This window comes from Onychomys torridus, chromosome X (genome assembly GCF_903995425.1).
Source record: "Onychomys torridus chromosome X, mOncTor1.1, whole genome shotgun sequence".
Classification (NCBI taxonomy): domain Eukaryota; kingdom Metazoa; phylum Chordata; class Mammalia; order Rodentia; family Cricetidae; genus Onychomys; species Onychomys torridus.
In genome coordinates this window covers 13,012,099-13,033,546 of record NC_050466.1, presented here as the reverse complement: position 1 = coordinate 13,033,546, position 21,448 = coordinate 13,012,099, and the positions used below count along the sequence as shown (strand labels likewise).

At 43.8% G+C, this 21,448-nt stretch overlaps 1 protein-coding gene across 1 annotated transcript; it reads right to left on the bottom strand.

Annotated features, from left to right (window-relative positions):
* Nucleotides 1-2,723: 2,723 nt before the first annotated feature.
* Usp11 (ubiquitin specific peptidase 11) lies at nucleotides 2,724-19,670 on the bottom strand. The gene is made up of 21 exons (XM_036174919.1): nucleotides 19,450-19,670; nucleotides 11,397-11,506; nucleotides 11,100-11,230; nucleotides 10,821-10,938; nucleotides 10,328-10,473; nucleotides 10,128-10,189; nucleotides 9,906-10,005; nucleotides 9,342-9,515; nucleotides 9,096-9,254; nucleotides 8,560-8,784; nucleotides 8,362-8,445; nucleotides 8,174-8,268; nucleotides 6,701-6,907; nucleotides 5,217-5,266; nucleotides 4,752-5,024; nucleotides 4,597-4,667; nucleotides 4,229-4,341; nucleotides 3,795-3,944; nucleotides 3,591-3,706; nucleotides 3,312-3,400; nucleotides 2,724-3,228 (listed from the first exon to the last, which is right to left on the bottom strand). The coding sequence occupies exons 1-21, from the start codon at nucleotides 19,599-19,601 to the stop codon at nucleotides 3,094-3,096; spliced, it is 2,760 nt and encodes a 919-aa protein (XP_036030812.1). The 5' UTR covers nucleotides 19,602-19,670; the 3' UTR covers nucleotides 2,724-3,093.
* Nucleotides 19,671-21,448: the final 1,778 nt, after the last annotated feature.

Here is a 21,448-nt window from a genome sequence, read left to right as displayed (position 1 = left end):
TCGGGAGGCAGAGGCAGGCAGATCTCTGTGATAAGGCCAGTTCCAGGACAATCAAGGATATGTAGAGAGATGTTCCCTATATATCAAAAACAAAACAAATACTACCCCCTAAACAACAATAAAACAACAACCAAACAGATATAAGACCGAGGCTAGCCTGGAATGTGAGGCCCTGTCTCCAAATAGACAAATAAAACATGGTTAGCTGATATAGCTCAGCAGATAAACTCACCTGGCACCAAGACTGAGTTCAATCCCTGGGACCCACATGGTTGAAGGAGAGAATTGATTCTTTATTTTTTGTTTGTTTATTTATTTGTTTGTTTGTTTTTTGTTTTGTTTTGTTTTTTTGGTTTTTCAAGACAGGGTTTCTCTGTGTAGCTTTGCGCTTTTCCTGGAACTCGCTTTGGAGACCAGGCTGGCCTCGAACTCACAGAGATCTGCCTGCCTCTGCCTCCCGAGTGCAGGGATTAAAGGCATGTGCCACCAACACCTGGCTGAGAATTGATTCTTAAACATTGTCCTCTGACCTCCACCTGTGTGTCATGGTCCATGAGAGCACTCGCGCACACACACACACACACACACACACACACACACACACACACACACACACTGCAATTAAAAAAATCAACAGATTCAGAATTAATGAAGATATTAACTAGTAGAGAACATCATTGTATAATAATAATGATGATGTGATATAATATTCTTGATCTTTGATTGTGGCATAGAGCTAAAACTCTGGGATTCCAGGTATATGCTACCATGACCAATGTTACATTTTATTCCTTTCTTTCCTTTTCCTTAGTGACAGTGTGGGAGGAGTCCACTGTTCATAAAAAGCCCTTTCAAGCATACTTGAGTTGATAGTAATGAGGTGGCCCTTGGTATGTCCCCAAATAGCTTCAGAATAGGGGCTCATTGCTATAGGAAATAACGTAGTGGTTAGAAAACTGGAACTAGCTAGTCCTAAACTTTAGGACTAGCATTGTGGTGTATGACCAGAATCTCAGCAGGACAATCAGGAGTTCAAAGTCATTCTTAGCTACATAATAAGTTTGAGGTTAGCCTGGGATATATGAGATTGTCTCAACACCCCCTTGCCCACCCCTAAAAAAGCAACCAAGACTTTCAGCCCCCACCACCCTAGGTAGGGGAGAGGGGCTGGAGATTAAGTTAATCATTGATAGCCAGTGATTTAGGCAATTGTGTCTATTTACCTATGTAATGGAATTTCTGTAAGCACCCCTATATTAGGCTTAGAGAGCTTCTGGTCAGTAAGCATATGCATAAAGGGTCTGGAAGGTGCCCACTCCCCATATCTTACCCTATACATGTCTTCCACTTAGCTGTTCCTGAGTTGTATGTTCCTTTCTTTTACTTTTTTGCCAGGCCACTGCAAACTTAGTGGGAATAGATCTTTGGGTGCCACTAATCTGTACTCCCTCCATCACTAGGGCTAGGTAGCTTAGTGATATCCAGATGCCACACATTTATCCTGTCTATTCCACCCACAGCTGTTCCCAGAGGTGATGATTGGTTCCTCTGGGCAGCATCCTATGAGGGATGTTCAGTATTCACATGGTATCTTTTGACTATTCAGTCACGTCCTTTGGCAAATAATCCCATTGTATTTTTCTCTGGGGAGATAGGAGGGCAAGTTCCTAGTGGGGGTTGTGGTCCTGGTGGGACAGGAAACCAATTCCAGAGATAATAGAAACAGCTGGCTGATCTGGCCCAGGTATACTAGCTTCATAGTTCTTCTAAAGACAGAGTCTTCTCAGAAGGTAGTATTAGGACCTGAGTGGTGGTCGGGTATCTTTATGCCCCCAAACAATGTTTGCCCACAGCTATGCCTGTCACTTCCACATGTGTCCTCATATTATCTGTAGTGCATTTCAGAGCCCTCAAAAGATTTTCAGTTCAAGAATCTAGACTAATATACAGATAAGCTGATAGAACTAAAGCCATTACTTCTGTACCTGTTTTCCCGAAACTAGAGATGACAACTTTTTTCTTTTTCTTTCTTTCTTTCTTTCTTTTTTTTTTTTTTGAGACAGGGTTTCTCTGTAGCTTTGGAGCCTGTCCTGGACTAGCTCTGTAGACTAGGCTGGCCTCGAACTCACAGAGATCCACCTGCCTCTGCCTCCTGAGTGCTGGAATTACAAGTGTGAGCCACCACCGCCCGGCTGAGATGACAACTCTTTAGCAAGAGTCTATTATGATGGCAGAGTCGATATTTGTAAAACACCTTGGAGCCAGATGTGGTAATGCATGCTTGTAATCCTAGTGTTCATCACGAGGCAGACAGGAAGACTGCTTCAAATTCAAGGCCAGCCTGGTCAATATAGCAAGTTCCAAGATAGCCATATAATCCCTACAGCAAGTATTTTAAAAGCTTTTGAAAAGCAGCACCTGTGGCACAGGCAAATGATAATCACTCAAAACTGCCAGGTGTTGTAGCCATGCCTTTAATCCCAGTACTTGGGAGGCAGAGGCAGGACAATCTCTGAGTAGAAAGAAGGCCAGCCTGCTCTACCCAGCGAGTTCCAGGACATCCAGAGCTACACTGACAGACCCTGTCTCAAAAACAATCAACCCAGTCAGAACAATATCAACCACATACCACACCTGATCTTCAATAAGTACGCAGAACAAAGACCTATCTATGTACTAGGGAAGAAAACAGTATGTACATAGAGAAGAAAAAAACAACACTATTAAGTGTGGGACAGACTGGAGCTTTTATGTATATTTAACAGCAGAAGGAATATGGTGTCAATAAGAAAATACACTCTGTGTTCATGTGAACCCCTTATCAGCTACTAAGAACACTTTGGGGTAAGGAAAAGGTAGGAATGGGCAGCATAAATAAGACTAAGAGGGGAAGTCACTGCTGTACGGGCACACACAGGCAGGGGCACACTGCAAGGGCCTCTTCTTTCTGAGAGAGTAATACAGTGGTACAAGAAAACAGTAGCCACACACTAAGCCTGCAATGCCTGGGGGGCAATGAACGCAGGTAAGGGTGGGGGAAGACATGAGGGAGTGGTGAAAGGGGCTTCCTTCTCTGTGGTAGTTCCAGCGCCCCTAGTTAACATCCATGATTTCAGGGTTGGGTGTAGAACCAGAGGCAGGAGAAGCTGGGGTGTCAGATGAAGCAGTCTGGGACTGGCGTCGACCCACATCTTGGCGTTGGTAGAACAAGACATAGGCTGCCTTGGACTGTAGGAAGAGGCCATGGGTCAGTTTGGAAGTCAGAAGGGGATAATAGGAAAGGGGGGCAAGTGGGGATACAGAAGCTATACCTCAATTTGATTCTCATTCACAGGTGAGACACTATTGTCATCAAAGTAGTGCCACTGGCCACTGTCCTTGTTGCAGGCAAATGTTGTATCTGAAATAAACAAAAAGCCATTCTTACCACCCTCCTGGCTCTCTGGGGTATCCACATCTACTTTTATGCTCATCCTGCCTTGATAATTTTGTCTCTGGTCCATATACCAAGTCACATATTGGGTACATCTTGACCCCTAGTCTAACCCCCTACCCCCAAGGCATTTCCCTGCCCAAAGGCTGGCACATACAGTGTCCATCACGCATGCCACCATAATGGTTGGAAACTGCGATGAGGTCATATTTGTACAGGTCTGGAGTAGACTCATTCTTTGGTTTGATGACAAACTCAGAAAAATCCAGATCCCTGTGGGTGAGAAGACAGTAAATACTGGTGGGCTCCACCTGTACCTTCCCATTTCCCACACACAGACTCTCTCTCAAAGGCTCCTGACCGGATAGGAAACTGCACCAGGGTGTCCAGCTTCTCCCGAGAAAATTTTGAAAATGAAAAACGCTTCAGGTGGATAATGAGAACTTCAGGCAACATCCAGAGGTCCAGCTTCTTGGTGGCCAGCTGGTGCTGCTTGCAGGAGGAACAGTACCTACAGACAGAACCGTCAGGAATGGACAGAAACTCTGAGCACCTGCCTTGTGTGTTCTTCATGCACACCATCTGAGCTTCCTTCTCATTCTTCCCCTCTCCCTCTCAGACAGCTTCACTAAGAGACTGCAGGCATGTACCACTTGTTTTTATTTTGTAAAGGATGCTCTGATTTTCAGTATGCCTGGTACTCTCATTTGTTCTTGTTTGTGAGTACTTCTGTTAAACAAAGGCTCTGAGCTAGTACCACTCATGAAATCTCTCCTGACCATGCCAGGCCCTCACCAAGGGTTCTCCTTCTCAAGTGTTTCCACAGTGGTAAAGAGTTTGATGCACTCCTGCAGCTGCACTGGACTTTTCTTCAGCATGTATCCCACGCAGTCATGCTTCACATAGCCCTGGGGAGGGGAGTTAGTGTCCAGAGGATAAGGCATGAGGAAGGTCAGGAAAAATAGGGCAGTGTGGTATCATTACCAAGTGAGTCAGAACCTGAGGCCATGGCACTCCCAGAAGTGTGCAGGTGCCAAGACCAGGCCAGTCCTGGACCTGAATCTCTTGGCTCTGTTCCTAGCTGAAGTTAGGGGGAGGATGCATAAAGGGTTGACGTATGAGCTGCAAGGGTCTCCCATCCCTAGGGTCCCATTTCCATTTACCTCAGCCTCCACTTCATCATAGTAACGCTTCTTCATCTCTGGCTCCCAATCCATGGCAATGTACGGCTGAGCTATGGGTGCAGAGGACATGGTTATGTTCCTGTTGCTAGGAGATCCTTCCTACTGCTATCTGCAACCCCAGGCAAATGACATACTTTGAACTTCCTCAGGGGAGGTGGTCCGGTCACTGGTTCCATTGGAATTCACTGTCTGCAGAGTAAACAGTTGCTTTCGTCGTCGCCTTAGGGGCCACTGAGATGTGTGAAGGCTGTTGTCTAAGAGGAATGGGCATCTCCTGGTGACCCCAGAACTGGGCCCAGCCTGCTCCTGCTCTGCTTCTTGGACACTACTGCTAGTGGAAGGCCCAGGCACTTCCTCTTTTTCTTCATCACTGCTGCTGTCTTCGTTGTCATCATCATCCTCATCACCTAGGATGAGAAAGACATCAGGGATGGAAATGTGAGCACTCCAGGGAACTGGGTTTCAACACACATCCTGAGGGACCCTGTATGGGTCATACATATCCCCCAAACCTACTGCTCCTCAGCCCTTTACCCCTACAAAGTAAGATACATCCATCCTTATTGGGCCTCTCCCTTCTCACCTCCTTGTGGCCTCACCTTTCTCATCCCCATCATCCTCATCTGAGGTGGGTTTGGTCACATAGCGTCTGTAATAGAGCAGAGAAGACTCCCAAGGCAGGGGCACAAGGATGGTAAGGCATCCCAAGGTTTTACTTGGGTATGGTAAAGAAGTCAGTGGTAAACTTACACATAAATAGGTTTCTTTCTTCCCTTCCTAGGTCTGGAGAATGCTACATTCCCAACCCTTATCTGAAAAATTTTTTATTTTGAGACAGTTTTTTTTTGGGGTTTGGGTTCTTCTTCTTCTTCTTCTTTTTTTTTTTTTTTTTTTTTTTGGTTTTTTTGAAACAAGGTTTCTCAGTGTAATAATAGCTTTGACTGTCCTGGAACTTGCTCTGAAGACCAGCCTGCCCTCAGTCTCACAGAAAACTGCCTGCCTCTGCCTCCTGAGTGCTAGGATTAAAGACATGCACCACCACTGCCTGGCAAGAATGAACTTTTCAATTAGAATGTATGAGAAATTAATCCAGATAATGTAGCTTTGCTTGCCTTCTATGGTAAGGACTCTGGATTTTAGATACAAAAATAAACTACTAGTAAAAATACATCCAAGTCTGCAGAGCAAAGGGAACACTCCTCCACTGTTGGTGAGAGTGCAAACTTGTACAACCACTGTGGAAATCAGTATGGTGGTTTCTCAGAAAATTGGGAATCGATCTACCTCAAGACCCAGCCATACCACTCTTGAGCATATACCCAAGGAATGCGCAACCATACCACAAAGATACATGCTCAACTATGTTCATAGCAGCACTATTCACTATTCGTAATAGCCAGAACCTGGAAACAACCTAGATGCCTGTCAACTGAAGAATGGATTAAGAAAATGTGGTACATATACACAGTGGAGTACTACTCAGCAGAGAAAAACAATGACAGCATGAAATTTGCAGGCAAATGGATGAAACTAAAAAGTATCATCCTGAGTGAGGTAACCCAAAGCCAGAAGGACAAACATGGTATATACTCACTCACAAGTGGATTCTAGATATAAATCAAAGAACAATCAGACTGCAACCCACAGTACCAGGGAGGCTATATAGCAGGGAGTACCCTAGGATGACAGTGGCTTGTAGTAAGTTTTGGTTTTACTCAATCACTGGGCAAGCCTCAGTGAAACATTTCACTATTAGGATAAGAATTTGTACTGTATCAAGCTGATAATACAACAAACAAACAAACAAACAAATATTTAAAAAAATCCAAGTCTCTCTGTAGAGACAATTACATACAAAATGAAATTGTCTCTACTTTATCTTGTTCACCTCTGTATTCCCAGTACCAAAGAGAAGCACTAGAGAAGCCAGAGGTTTAGAAAAAGAAAAAGCCCTGGAAGTTCTTCTGCCATGTTCAGTTTGAACTGTCATTTGGATGTGCCAAACTCAGAACCCAAGTATGAGTATTGACCTTGGTTTCCTCACTCAAACCCATCTCCCCAACCCTAGAAAAGTGGTACTTACGAAAGCCGGTACATCAGGATGTTATATAGGCCCTCCCAGGAGAACCGGTCCCGGGGCACAGACACTAGGAGAGGGTGCCCAAAAAGTATCAGACCATAGTAGGAGTTGTTGTAGTCTCGGGATGGGGTGCGCTCTCGCAGGTAAACAGGAACCACAATATCATCTCTTGAACCCTCAACAGGTTCAATCCGACCAGTCACTTCATATCTGTGTGTGTATGGTGGGGGTGGGGATGATTAGTTTATTTTTGACTAAGGAATCACAATAAAGATTCCCTAACTTTGCCCTTCCATTCATTCACCTCAGTCCAAAAAAGTGTAGGGTTTTCTTTTTTTCATTTATTATTAGTGTGTGTTTTTGAGTATGGGTATACATGCCATGACACACATGGAAGTTAGACTACATCTTTTAGGAGTCAGTTCCTTCCCTCCATCACGGGTTCAGGTTGTCAAGCTTGTGCAAGTGTTTTTAACCACTGAGCCATCTTGCCTGCCTCCCCCAAATATTTTATCACTATTATTAGACTGGAGTTACAGATGGTCGTGAGCTTCCATGTGGGTACTGGAAATTGAACCTGGGTCCTCTGGAAGAGTAGCCAGTACTCTTAATCAGAAAATCTGTCTAGCCTTTCCCCCCAATTTTTTTTTTTTGGTTTTTTTCGAGACAGGGCTTCTCTGTATAGCTTTGTGCCTTTCCTGGAACTCACTTGGTAGCCCAGGCTGGCCTCGAACTCACAAAGATCCCCCTGCCTCTGCCTCCCAGAGTGCTAGGATTAAAGGCGTGCGCTGCCACCACTGGCTGGCTCCCAAAATATTTTAAGGGGCCTAAAAATCTGTAAAATATTTGGTACTTTATGAACTACTAGATGACTTTCATAGTACTTTGTCTATATGCTGTTTTAGAAAAAGCTTTGGTAACATGGAAATACTAAGGAGGTTAATAAAAAACAAAGATTAAAACACTTTTCCTGTGGAAAACACTTTGGTTTACAAAGAAAATTTCTATTCACAAAGTACTGTTTAGTTTTTAGTTGCCCAAAGTTTAAAAACTCTTGTGGAAAGCAAGGCATAGTTCAGTGGTAGGCCACTTGCTTAGCATGCAGGGGTCTTGGATTCTAATTCCAGCACCCACAAAATGGATACATTTCAAAAGGAGTATATTGCTGGACATAGGGGTATACACCTCTAATCCCAGTACCTGGGAGGCAGAGGTGGGTGGATCTTTAAGTCTGAGGACAGTCTGGGCTACATTTTCCAGGTCAGCTAGGACTACACAGGGAGACAATCTCTCTGTCTCTGTCTCTCTATACTTATTTATTTATTTGTGAGTATAAATATTGGACTGCAAGTGTAGCTCAAGTATTAAGAGTACTTGCCTAACATGCTCTTGAGTTCTGGGTTCCATCCCCAGCAAGGCAAAACAAAAGGTGGGGGGAGCTTCCTCTATTCAACCCCCCTTAGTCTTGTTACTCACACAAAGATATCATCACGATCCAAGATGCCACTTAGAGGATCCTCCAGCTGGTAGAGCTTATAGAATCGATGACTGAAGACATCAGCTACTATCATCTGGGAACAGGACAGGGGCATAGGAACAGTTAGTGTGCAAGGCCCTTTTTCCTTTAAATCCCACCTACCCAGCCTCCCTCTGCAAAGTCTTACCTTGTCTGGTGCAACACTTGTGTGTGTGGACAGAGCCACGCACAGATCTGAAATATTGCCTTTCTTGGGGACCACAACCCGGTGCTGAGGGAGAAATAACATCCACAGAAGATCAAAAGAGCTTATGGAAGGTTAATGCAAAAAACCTTGAGGAAAGTAAATTCTGACATGTCCCTCATTGTGTTCCCATACCCTCACCTGTTCTGGCTTGCGGCGGGGATCCATGGGGACAAAGAAAACCTCCAAGACCCTCCTGGAGCAGACAGGCAGTGGGACGCTGAGGTAGCAGAAGGGGTCAAAGGTCACAGAGACATTGCCACAATCAGGGCACACCAGAGTGGACTTGAAGAGGCCGTGGAAAGTATCCACAATCACAGAATCATTTCGTCGTTTATGGTTTTGCCAGGCTTCCTGAGCCACTTCCTGTTGACAAGTGTCATGGTGGGTTAGGAGCAGAGGGAAAGGCTGGGGGTAAATTCATAGGGGTTTTAGGGAAAAAGTGACAGCTAGGTCTATCTGGAACCTATGTTTACTGTCATATCTCGGATTTATGAAGGACAGGAGCCTGATTAGGCTTAACTCTGAGGTAGGTATGGGAACGGACATGGTGCTATGACTAAGGTTGGGGTGAAGGTCAAGGTAAGGGAACTAAGGAAATGGTAAGGTGTTAGGTAGATCAGGGAAACCAGAGAACTCCTAAGGCCATGGCCATGTAGCTTTAATGGGTAGCCTACCAAATCCGGTCGCCCAGCACCATTGCACAGCTCAACATATTCTTTCTTTTTGACTCGATTGAGATCCTCATGTAATCCATCCAGGAGGAATGACAGTAGTTCCTGTGAGTCATGCTGTTGGTAGCCCAGAAACTGGGATGCAAAATGGCCAACCTTGTTCTGAGGAGACAGTCAAATGGTAGAGTGAGCAGGAGTTAGGAAGAAACAAGAGAAAGGAAGGTGGGAGGCCAGGGGGTTGAGTCACACCTTGAACACATTCGGCACAATGGAGCGGTGGTAGCCAGACCAAGTCTGCTTTACCAGATCTGCATAGGCCTCAGCAAGCTCCCCCTTCATGCCCAGAGGGTTCCGGAAGTTGAGCTCCTCCAAGTAGCGGTTGTTGAGAAAGTACTCCGTAAGCTGTGGCACATTGCTGAGGCACTGTGGTAGTAGGGCCCAGTGAAAGAGGTAGAGGAGAGGTGAGGTGGCCCAAGCGAGAACAGAAAAAGGAAGGAAGAGAGGGAAATGGGAGAGAGAGAAGGGAAAGGGTTGGCGGTGTGAATGCAGTAAAAGTATCAGGGAAAGATGTCAGTATCTCTGGAGGAGGGAAATGGTAGTGCCAAAGGAAAGAAGGGAGAACAGGGAGCAAGTAGAGGGAGAAGGTGTTGATACTTCAAGAGAAAATGTGGGCACATCAGATCAGATTCGTGGAGCCTTGGCTTTCAACCTGACCCTTCGTCCTGTAATCAGCATTTCCCCCCACCATCCCCTAGCTCTGTCCCCAGTACCTAACCCCTGTAGCTGTGCCAGACATAGATCTCATGGCCCAACCTGTAGGGCCGAGTTCATGAAGCACGTGTTGCCCAGATTGGTAAGGCCACAGATACCCGGCTGGCCCTGGAAGTCTTCATCCTCTTCTGGCACGTTGTTCCTGGGGTTGGATGAGAAACCCTATGAGCTAAAGGGCCTACTACATGTGGGTGCTCTGTACTCGTAGGTTATATCTGTCTACTGTGGGGTGCCCCAACTCTGCATGACACCCCGAGGGCTCACATGCCACACAGCTGTGCGCTGGGCCAAGTGCCATCTTTGTTTCGGGTTTCCATGATGACCAACTGGGTTAGAGGTAGAGAAAGGAAAAAAAAGAAGTATTAATGGCAGGCCTAAAGGGCACCCTGCCCTTCCCTGGTCTGACTACTGCCAGAAATCTGTCCACTAGGCTACCTGTACAGAGAAAACTTCCCCATTGTTACCTGCCCAGTCTCAAGGGAGGCATCAAGTAGTGTGATCTGTGTGTTGCACAATCGATCCAAAGAGCCCTCTGAGTTCTTGATCCAGAGGCGTGTATCTTCCTGAGGCTCCACCAGAAACTGCTCCCGAGCTGTTTGCAAGACTAGGTCTGTGGAGGGTCATGGAACATGACCATATATTCTAGGGCCCCAGAATACTGATCCATTTGATAGCTTTAGCTCATTTTCAGACTTAACACACTCAGAACTTGAGACCCTCCAGTAAATACACACTCTTTTCCACCCCACTCAAGCAACTGGAATACAGCTCATTCTCTCTGGACTCCAGTAGACACCCAGTGTCTGTGCTCAACTTGGCCACCACCACTTTAGTCTTCCAGTTTGACTGCTGCCTTCTCAGGATGCTGTAACTGGATCCTCACACATCCTCAAGTCACTGAGATGTGTGACTCACGATTAGAAACAGCAATTTGTTCCAGAGGCCCTGGAGACTCACCCAGTGAATCAGTGTGGCTGAATTGAATGGTAAGAGCTGTTTCCATATCACTGTGCTGGACAATCAGCAGCTCTATTGGGTATAATTCCACCTTTCGGACTCCAGGAAGTTCTATGACCTGTGAATTCAGAGGGGCACCGACACCCATAAACTCACCCAACTGACGGGAACAAAGGTACACACAACTCTGGACCTACCCTGAGCCTACCTGGTCTTCCTCCTCCCCAACTTCCCATAAAAAACTAACATACGACCCTAGCATTTGCCTCACTCATATACCTTGCGCTCAATAGGAGGCTGGCCATCTTCTAAGCCATACCAGCTGACCAGGTAATTCCAAGCAGTTGCTGGGAGCAGCACATAATCATCTCCTTCTAGCAGTCCCTCCCTGAGGTGCCAGCTTATCTGATCTGCAGGGGGTAGGGAGTGTGGACAAAGCAAAACATGGATTAAGAAAGGAACTCTGGCCACTCCACCAATGACTAAGCATAGAGAATGTGTGTATGGTCACTTGTGGGGACAGAAAGGAACAGAACTCCAGCACAAGGTTGATGAGGAGAGGCAGAAGCTTGGTACCTTCAAAGAGCCCAGCATTGTTGATACAGCCAGGAAACGTGTTAGCATCCTGGTTCCCTTCTTTCACGTACACCTCCCACTGTTTATACCAGTGTTGCTCCACAAGGAACCTGGAACCCAGACAGACAACAAGGGTGTCATGTGACTATTTAGGAGCTAGCTATACAACTTCTCATCACTTGCAGAATTAACTATCAATCCACTATAATTCAAGAAGAAAATTTTCAGCAACATGTAAAAATAAGTGAAAAGCAAAATTTATTCAGTGAAATGCATATTTGGACATTAGATTACTCAATTTTTTTTCATTCATTGAGGATTGAACCCAGGGCCTTGCAAGTGCTCTACCACTGAGCTAAATCCCCAACCCCCGGACCGAACCAGGGCCTTGTGCTTGCTAGGCAAGCGCTCTACCGCTGAGCTAAATCCCTCTGTTTTTTAAAAATGAAGTCTTGTACCACCCAGACAGGCCTGAAACATACTATATAAATATAAATATAAATATAAATAATATAAATATAAATATAAATATAAATATATATATATATATATAGAGAGAGAGAGAGAGAGAGAGAGAGAGAGCGCGAGCGCGAGCCCGAGCTGGCCTCAAGCTCCTCAGATCTTTCTGCTTCAGCTTTCCAAATGCTGGGAGTAAAAGGTGTGTACCTACCTCCATTTTCAGCTATGCTATGAATTTGGTTTGGGGTCTCTTTAGAGACAAGGTTTCACTACACAGTACTGTACCTTGTTGCTTCAGCTTCCATGTTAGGATTACAGACATATATCACACATGGCTTTGAATTTCTGTGTGTTTTTGTTTTTTGACTCTACATTACCCTTTCCACTCCCCAGACCATGCCATATCATTCGTTCCAGGAGAACACACATTCCCACCTAGGAGCTCATGCCACAAATCTATCATTCAACCTACCAACATGTACATCGTCATCCCTCCTTCCAGCTTCACTGGCCTCTACAGTCAGTTTATCAGGTTCTCTTATGAACTAGAGTGAATTTAGTTAATAATATTTTCAATGCAAAGGGAGGCATGGCTCAACTTTAAAAACAAGATTTTATTTTTAATTATGTGTATCCCTACGTGTCTGTGGGTGGAAATGTGCACGAGTGTAAGTGTTCACAGAAGCCAAAGGCTTCAGATCGTCCCTGGAGCTGGAGTTACAGGCAATTGTGAGTTGCCTTGACATTAGTGTTGGGAACTGAAGTTGGGTCTTCAGCAAGAGCAGTACACCCTTTTAACCACTGAACCATCTCTCTAGCCCCTCAACTTCTTAAAAAGTAGATTTTAAATGTAAATTTAATATTAAAATCACTCTGTAGCAAAACTTTAGTTAGTTTAGGATAGGATTGGGAATATAGTTTAATTGTAGACTATTTGCCTAGCATACAGGAGGTCTTAAAATGAATTAATTCTCTCTCTCTCTCTCTCTCTCTCTCTCTCTCTCTCTCTCTCTCTCACACACACACACACACACACACACACACACACACACACACACACACCCTTTGGGAGGAAGGAAAATTGCTTTGAATGTGGGCTAGGCTAGAGTAAGTGCAGGATGGGATCAAAGCAAGGCCACTGATGACTGTTAACTGGTTAGAAAGAGTTAACTCTACCATAAGCCCCAATTACAAATGTTCCAGGGCACTGCATCATTGAAACACTGCTTAACTGCCTGCACAGAACACTCCTGCTTCAATGAAAGCCACCTTTACATAATACACTCTCTGCTTGTGCCTTTTTCCATCTTAGTAAATTCTTTCATTACTCCTATCACCAGCAACCGGACAATTTTAAAAAGTTACAGGTGATAAATATAACATTGCTCTATCAAATTTATTTAAATAAGTTGAAGTACACACAAAGGCTTACTAGTAAGTTCTTTACTGCCCATTATCCTGTGGTCAACACACCAAAAAATAATTAAGATTTGGGTCTGTTGTATAAAATTACTATAGCCATCTTTTGTCACCAAATTATTACCAATTCTTAGTGCTTTCTTTCTTTCTTTTTTCTTTTTCTTTTCTTTTCTTTTTTTTTTTTTTGAGACAGGGTCTCGTGTAGTTTTGGTGCCTGTCCTGGATCTTGCTGTGTAGACCAGGTTGGCCTCGAACTCACAGAGATCCGCCTGGCTCTGCCTCCCAAGTGCTGGGATCAAAGGCGTGCACCACCATCGCCCGGCTTTAGTGCTTTCTTTTTCATACTTTTAATTATGTACGTGCGTTTGAGTATGTGCACATTATCTCAGGGGCTCTTAGAGGTCAGGACATCAGATTCCCTGGAGCTAGAATTACAGGTGTTTGTAGGACACCTATATGAGTGTTGAGAATCAAACTCAGGACCTCTGGAAGCAGTATGTACTCTTAATTACTGAGCCATTTCTCCTGCCCCCCTTTTACGTTCTATTTTTTTTTAATAATTTAAATTTATTTTATGTACATTGGTGTGGAGGTGTCAGGTCCCCTGGAACTGGAGTTACAGACAGTTGTAAGCTGCCATTTGAGTGCTGGGAATTGAACCCCGGGTCCTCTAGGAGAGCAGCCAGTGCTCTTAGCCACTGAGCTATCTCTCCAGAACCTACATTCTATTTTTTGTTTTGAAACAAGGTCTTAGGATGTAGTCCTGGCTGTCCTGGAACTCACTATATAGACTAGGCTGGCCTAGTACTCAGAGATTTGCCTGTCTCTGTCTCCAGAATGCTGGGATTAAAGGCAAGCGCCATCAACGTCTGACTGCATACTCTTAATTCATCTCTTTTGTTGAGACAGGGTCTTATGTAGCCCAGGCTGACCTTGAACTATGTAAGGAGGATGACCATAAGCACCTAATAATCTTTACTACTATGTTCTTATAAAACTAACTAAATATACTTGTTTTGTTTGTAATGTTTTCCTTTGAGACTAAGTTTCACATTGTAGCTCCACAGTTGGACTAGAACTCATTATGTTGCCCTGGACAGCCTCAAACTCACAGCCCTCCTACTTTAGCTTCCCAAGTGCTAGAGTTTCAAACATGTTTTACCATGCCCATCTTGTTTTCTAAATATTCTTCCCAGACTGGCCTCAAACTTATGGCAAACTTCCTTCTTCAGCCTCCTGAATGCTGAAATCACACAAATGAGCTACTATGACCACATGTCTTAAGTACTGCTTATCTGTCTTTCCAAACTTAGCAAAAATGTTCTTTTATGCCTAAATAGCCTCTGGGAGGTAACACAAAGTTGCTTTTTTCCCACAAAAGGATATATATATATATATTCAATTTTTTTTGAGGCAGACTTCATTGTATGACCTGGAACTCACCTTGTAGACCACGCCTGCCTTTGCTTCCAGAGTGTTGGCATTAAAGCATGCACTAGACCACTGGGAAGTTTCAATTTGAAATTTTTATAATAGCTTTCATTTTTCCAACTTAAAAAAAAAAAACTTCTCATGTAACCTACATTGACCTTGACTTGCTGATCCCTGTCTCTACCTCCCTAGTGCTGAGATTAAAGAGAATACAAGTATGTGTCAGCATTCCAAGTTCTTCCTATTTAAAATGACACATCAAAAAAATGAACTTTGGAGGCTAGCAAAGAACTATCACAAGTCTGTGGCCAGCCTGAGCTACAGTGTGAGACTTCAAAATAAAAAAGTTTATCTTCCTAAGTACAGTTGATCATGTAGGATTAGCCATATTACTGTAAATATCTTTCCTCAACCTTTCTTAATGTCCTCTTCATGTACTGTGCACCTCTGTAAACCTAGCTATCCTTCTTCCTTTACTTAGGAACTCTAGCTGGGCATGGCAGAGATGGCACATACCCTTGATCCCAGCACTTGGGAGGTAGAGGCAGGCAGATCTCTGAGTTCAAGACCAGTCTGGTCTACAGAGCAAGTTTCAGGACAGCCAAGGGCACACAGAAAAACCCTGTCTCAAAAGAAAAACAAACAAACAACAACAAAGAACTCCACAGTTGCTTACTCTGTTAGGAAGTTGTCTGTACCCTGTACAATCTGCCCAAGGTTTCTCAACTATCCTTGATTTAAATGTGTAGATAATTCATTGTCACAAGAACTAAAACTTTCTAAGGAAGTTATCTTTTTAAAGTTTTGAATGTAGTCTCAAAACATAAGCCCTTTATGGCTGGGTCAAGTGTTTGCTGTGTTTGGATCCTCCGTATCTACAAACTGGGCAAAAAGTCTGGCATATTGGTAATCTCAGTACTTTCAGGGCAGTGGAGACAGAATATAAGTTTGCTGGCTGGTCTAGCTAAAACAGACCTCCAGGTTCAACCAGAAGCACTGTATCAAAAAATAAGGTGGAGGGCAGGTAAGACGGAGGTGCTTGCCACCAAGCTGGCTGACTTGAATTTGATCCCCCAGGACCTACACAGTGGAAGGAGGGAACTGACTCCTGCAACTAGTTCTCTAGCCTCCTCCAGCACATTGAGTCACATGGTGTGCCCCAGCCCCCAAATAAATGCATCTAAGAAGTTTAATCAGTAAAGACAATCTACTATTAAATCAAGGGTGGGAGGTGCAGCTAATACTGACACAGATGCACAACTTGGCGCTCATCCTTGAGTTCAAATGCACATATTTCCCAGCCAAGAGGTGGTGGTGCACGCCTTTGATCCCAGCATTTGGGAGGCAGAGCCAGGCGGATCTCTGTGTTCAAGGCCAGCCTGGTCTACAGAGATACACGAAAGGCGCAAAAGCTACACAGAGAAACCCTGTCTCAAAAAACCAACCAACCAACCAACCAAACAAACAAACAAAAACACATATTTCCCAACTATGGCAGCAAACCCATATAGAACTTTGAGATACTTTGCTCTTACCTAATTAGATAAGCATCAAAAAGTGAAGCTTGGCAAAAATGCTTCATAACTATTCCAACAGGAGAAACAAATTGGCTTTAATATTCAACCAACACTGGTGTGGTAATTTTTTTAATGAAGTGAAATTAACATAAATTAACCCATTTTAAAGTGAACAATTCATTAACATTTAGTACATTCACAGTATTGTATACCCACCACTTCTACTTAGTTCCAAACATCTTCCTCTTCACAGGGTAATTTAAAGACTATTGGCAGGGTTGGGGATTTAGCTCAGTGGTAGTGCTCTTGCCTAGCAAGCGCAAGGCCCTGGGATTGATCCTCAGCTCAAAAAAAAAAAAAGACAAAGAAAACAGGATTTCATGTCTTATCTACCAATGGAAAGGAACCAAAGCTTTGAGGACTTTTTGGACATCTCCAAATGAGCTACAAAAACAATCTACTTACTGTTTATGTTCAGGATAGATTAAGGCTATTCCTTGCTGGAGAACTATGATATAATGGCAGAAAAACATCATTATATCCTCCAGTTTTGGAATTGCAATTTATCCCCCCAATAATGTATACACATTTCACTGGCACTGTTATTACAGAAACTCTGTAAAGTGGTAAAACCTGTAAAAGGCCCTAAAATGTAAAGAACAGCAACAGTCTAATTATGGGTGGCCCTAAGAGGGAGGAGCTGATGGGTTGGTAATGAGAGATTAAAGAAAAAAAAGTTAGATGGAAGTAGAGTACCAGCCTCCAAAAGCCTTGCAGGTCACTCAAGATTTTACCATTTATTTTACATGAGAAAGGAAATTGTTGGACATCCTGGGGAACAGATGGATATGATATATAAAATTATATATATAAAATATATAAAAATTACTGCTTAAGGGAAGAATGACATCTTAACATTTGAGAAACCTGGAAGACAGAGCTATAACCAACAGATCAAGATTAATGTCTCAAATTATATCATACAGATACCATTTACCATGTCATATAAGGGCTCACAGTATGCATCCAGTCTATTTCATAAACACAGTCTCTTTCTCTTACTCTCTCTATATATGAATATGAATGATGGAAAAGCTTTTCATGATAATGAAACATGTGAAAAGAGCCCTTTAATTCAAAATTTAGGGTAACAGTTTCTCAGGAAGCAGGGAGGGGAATTTCCATCTGAGAGCACAGGATTTTTTAAGGTAATGTTCTGAATCTTTACATGGGTGATGAATCCACACATAAAACTGCATTTTTTTCTAATAAACTCATTGAAAATGGGGCGGGAGGAGCCAGGCATGGTGGGGCATGTCTATAATCGAAGCCAGATTTCTGAGTTCAAGGCCAGCCTGGTATACATAGTGACTTCCCTGGCTACATAATAGAGGCCCTGTCTCAAAAAAAAAAAAAAAAAAAAAAAAAAAAAAAAAAAAAGAGGGGGCAAAATAGTACAAAGACTTCTCTGAATGCCCTTAGATTCCCTAAATCTAACACACTTTACCCATTTGCTCTGTTCTTATTTTTCCCATATCCATTTTGGGTTATTTTTATTTATTTTAAAATACACAAAAAATGTGTGCATTTGTGGTATATACAGCATGATATTTTGATATATACATCGAAAACACTAAAACAAAGCTACTTAACATATCAATTATGTCACTTCTTGGGGGTAAGAACATGTAAAATCTATTAAGCAATTTTCAAGTATAGAACAGATTACTATTAACTATTATCACCATTTTGTACAATGGATCTCTTGAATTTGTTCCTCTTGTCTAACTTTGCATTCTATGACCAACAGTTTCATAATCTATTCCCTTCCATGTGCATTTTTACATATGCTAGTTTTTCAATCATTTGATAAGTTGCTTATACGATTGTTCCTTGTCCCTAAATTTTCAATGTGTATTTTTCACCAAACAAGGGATATTCTTTCATAAACACATTACAATTATCACAAACAAGAAATTATCAGTAGTAACATTTTATCTACTGGCCTTAGTCAAATTTCATCGATTTTTCTAATGAAATTTATTTAGAGTGAAAGAGAAATAAATTATGAGAAAGAACCCTGATTTTTTAAAAATAATTTATTTTTCCTTGTTCTAGGATCCAGCTGAGGATCGATCACATGTTGCATTTAGTTATGGCTTGTTAAACTGCATTAATTCCTTCAATCTGGAACAGTTCTTCACCATCTGTCTTTCAGGACCTTGCCATTTTTGAAGCATACAAACCATTTCTTTCAGGAGGATGTCCATCACTTTATGTAAAATGTTATACTATAATCTTTGTAGGTCTTACAAATTTCATAATTTAAAAGACGAGACGCAACTCGGAGAAATAAGAACCCGGAAGCAGTAAATTTTGAGGCACTGATTAGCATTTTTTTTAAATCAGTAAAGACAATTTGTCAAAGCTGTGGATTCTTTTTAAATAACCATTTTCTACTGATTATAAAATATTATCAAATAGAAAATAAATTCTCAAAGAACCTTCCTTTGCAATCATTTGCATTTTCTCCTGTCCTAGGAAGGAGGCCTTGGCTATAATAAATTAAAAAAACAAACAAACAAAAACTACCGCGTCACAATCTTTGCTCTTTCCCAGGCGCCATTTTCTGCCCTAGGCACCGCCCCTCCTCCACAGTTTACCCCACCTCAGACCTTAGCCTGGTTCCCAGGAGTCAGGCACCCTCCCCATACCACCACTCCCTCCGCCCCTCGGCCCACAGCTATAGGCTATGGAGTTGCTCTTCAGCTGACGCCACCAAGCTCGGCTGGTTCACAGGCGCTCCAAGTACTCGTAGGCCGTTCCTCGCAACCGACGCAACGTTTCGTAACACGCCACGCCCCCGCGTTAAGTACGGAGCCAGCCTCTTTTCCAGGCTCCCGGTTCCCAGACGCAGTCCCCTCTCACCCCCTCCCCAGAAGATGCCGTCCTTTACCTCCAAGGCCGTTTCCCTCACGCCCCACCTCTGCCACAAACAAACCCCACTTTGTCCTCAGGCGGCTGACTGCCCCACTCAGGTCCCGCCTCTTCCCCAAACGTTGTGATTCATTCACTAGCACCTCCACGCCCCCCATCTCCCGCTGGCCCACCAAGCCCTTTCCCCGCCTCGCACTGCTTCTTCCTCAGAATTTGGCTTCTAAGAACCCCGCGTATATTAACGCCCCCACAGTTCCCTTGGCCAAGGCTTCATTGAAGCCCAGCCTCACCAGCTTTCGCCAGCTCGCAGTGGACGCTCTCGCCCATTCTCCACTTGGCGCCACTGTTCGTCCAGGCCTGGCATTGCCTCGCGCTGTCTGTCTCTCTCCTCAGCGGAGGCCGGGATGGCAGCTGCAGCTGGGTCCGCCGCGACCGCCGCCATCACCGTCCGTCCTCCTCCAACTGCCGACGCAACTGAAGCTAGGAAGAGGACCCTCAACTGGCACTTCCGGATTCTGTCCCGGAAACGGAAGCAGAGCCCCCCAACAACCAGGGGGCTACTGCCATCTTGGAAACGTCACAATTAGACGGAAATTGAGTGGTGGGCTGTGATCTGTCAACTAATACCAGGAGTTAACCCTCCAGTTTGGAACTAAGACACTAGTGCCTGTGGAATTCTAACACTAGGTCAAAAGGTCTTATGGAAGGTGGAGGCCAAAGGTTTTCAAGATGAGCAAATATGTGCGTTTAGGGTCTCATAAAGAGTGCTTATGGCAAGTCTTCCTGACCCTTGCTCTGTTGAGGACTGTGGCTCCTACTGTGAAAGCAGCATTTTTGTTAGCCTAACTAGAATTAATTGCCTTTCATTGCACTACTCTTCTCATCCATCAAAACCAAATGTAGGGGCTGGAGAGATGTCACAGTGGTTAAGGGCTGTGTTGCTCTTGCAAAGATGGGGATTCAATTCCCAGTATCCACATGGTGGCTCACAAGCACCCAAACACCATTTCCAGGGGATCAGCAGGAATGCAAACGGTGTAGATACATGCACATAGGAAAAACATTCATACACATAAAGTAAAATGGTTTTTTTGTTGGTGGTGGTGGTTTTGTTTTTTCAAGATAGGGTTTCTCTGTGTATCCCTGGCTGTCCTGGAACTTGCTCTCTAGACCAGGGTGGCCTCAGAGATCCTCCTGCCTCTGGAATGCTGAGATCAAAGGCCTGTGCCACCACTGCCCGCTCTATTTTTTTTTTTAAATAAAATACAAAAAGTTTACCACCTCCTGAGACTCTCACAGGCTTGCCTTCCTGAACTAGGGTATGTGTGTGTGTGTGTGTGTGTGTGTGTGTGTGTGTGTGTGTGTGTGTGTGTTTGATCTTTCTTTCCCCAGAATTGTCCCCAACTCTATGAAGCCCAGGCTAGCATTTGATTTGCCTTGATCCAACTGCCTCAGCCTCCGAAGTGTAGATTACAGGCATGCACTTCAACACTCAGCTTCCTGAACTAGAGTTACTCACCAGACAAATCTGAAGTCAGCTCTAAACCATGTGTGTTTAGGAGGCATAACAAATAGCCAGTCTGCCCAATTTAAGTGACTTGTTGGGACTTAAATAAATGCTGCAGGTGGCAGGTATTGTATTTTTTGGCCCATGATTAACAATGGGGGAAGCCGAGAGCCAGAAATGTCAAATAATTTGTCCCCGGCTAGGATGTGCTGTGGCAGTGCAGACCTAGTTGCAGAGCTGTGACCTTAAACACCAGGCAGATCCTCAAACTGTGGGTCACAGACTATCAGCTCAAGAAACCCTCTTGGGGGTTTCACTAAGTCAACACTATTTCTGCAGTATCTTCACTCTCATAGTCATGCATATACAATGGAATTACCCAGAGGGTACTTTGGAATAAGCAAAAATTCTTTGGGTGTCCTCAATCTTTATATAAAGGAATCTGAAGCCAAAATTTGAGAACCATTGAACATGCCAGGGTTCCTTTTGGTGTTGTTCTGCTAAAGGGTCTCAATTCTGAATATGAAGCTTAGGTTGGCCTTGAACTCATGGTGATCCTCCTGCCTTAGCCTTTCAAATGCTAGGAGTACAGGGTTACAGGTGTGCCAGGCTCTAGGCCAGACTTTTAACTTCAGCACTATTTTAATTTCTTTGTTCTGGAAAACACTGTAGGATATTAACCTGTGCCCTGACCTCTATTTCTAGAAGTGGTGGCAAGCCTCAAGACAACAAAAGCTGTGAACCTCCAAGACATTACCAGATGTCCTCTAGTGTGAAGGTGG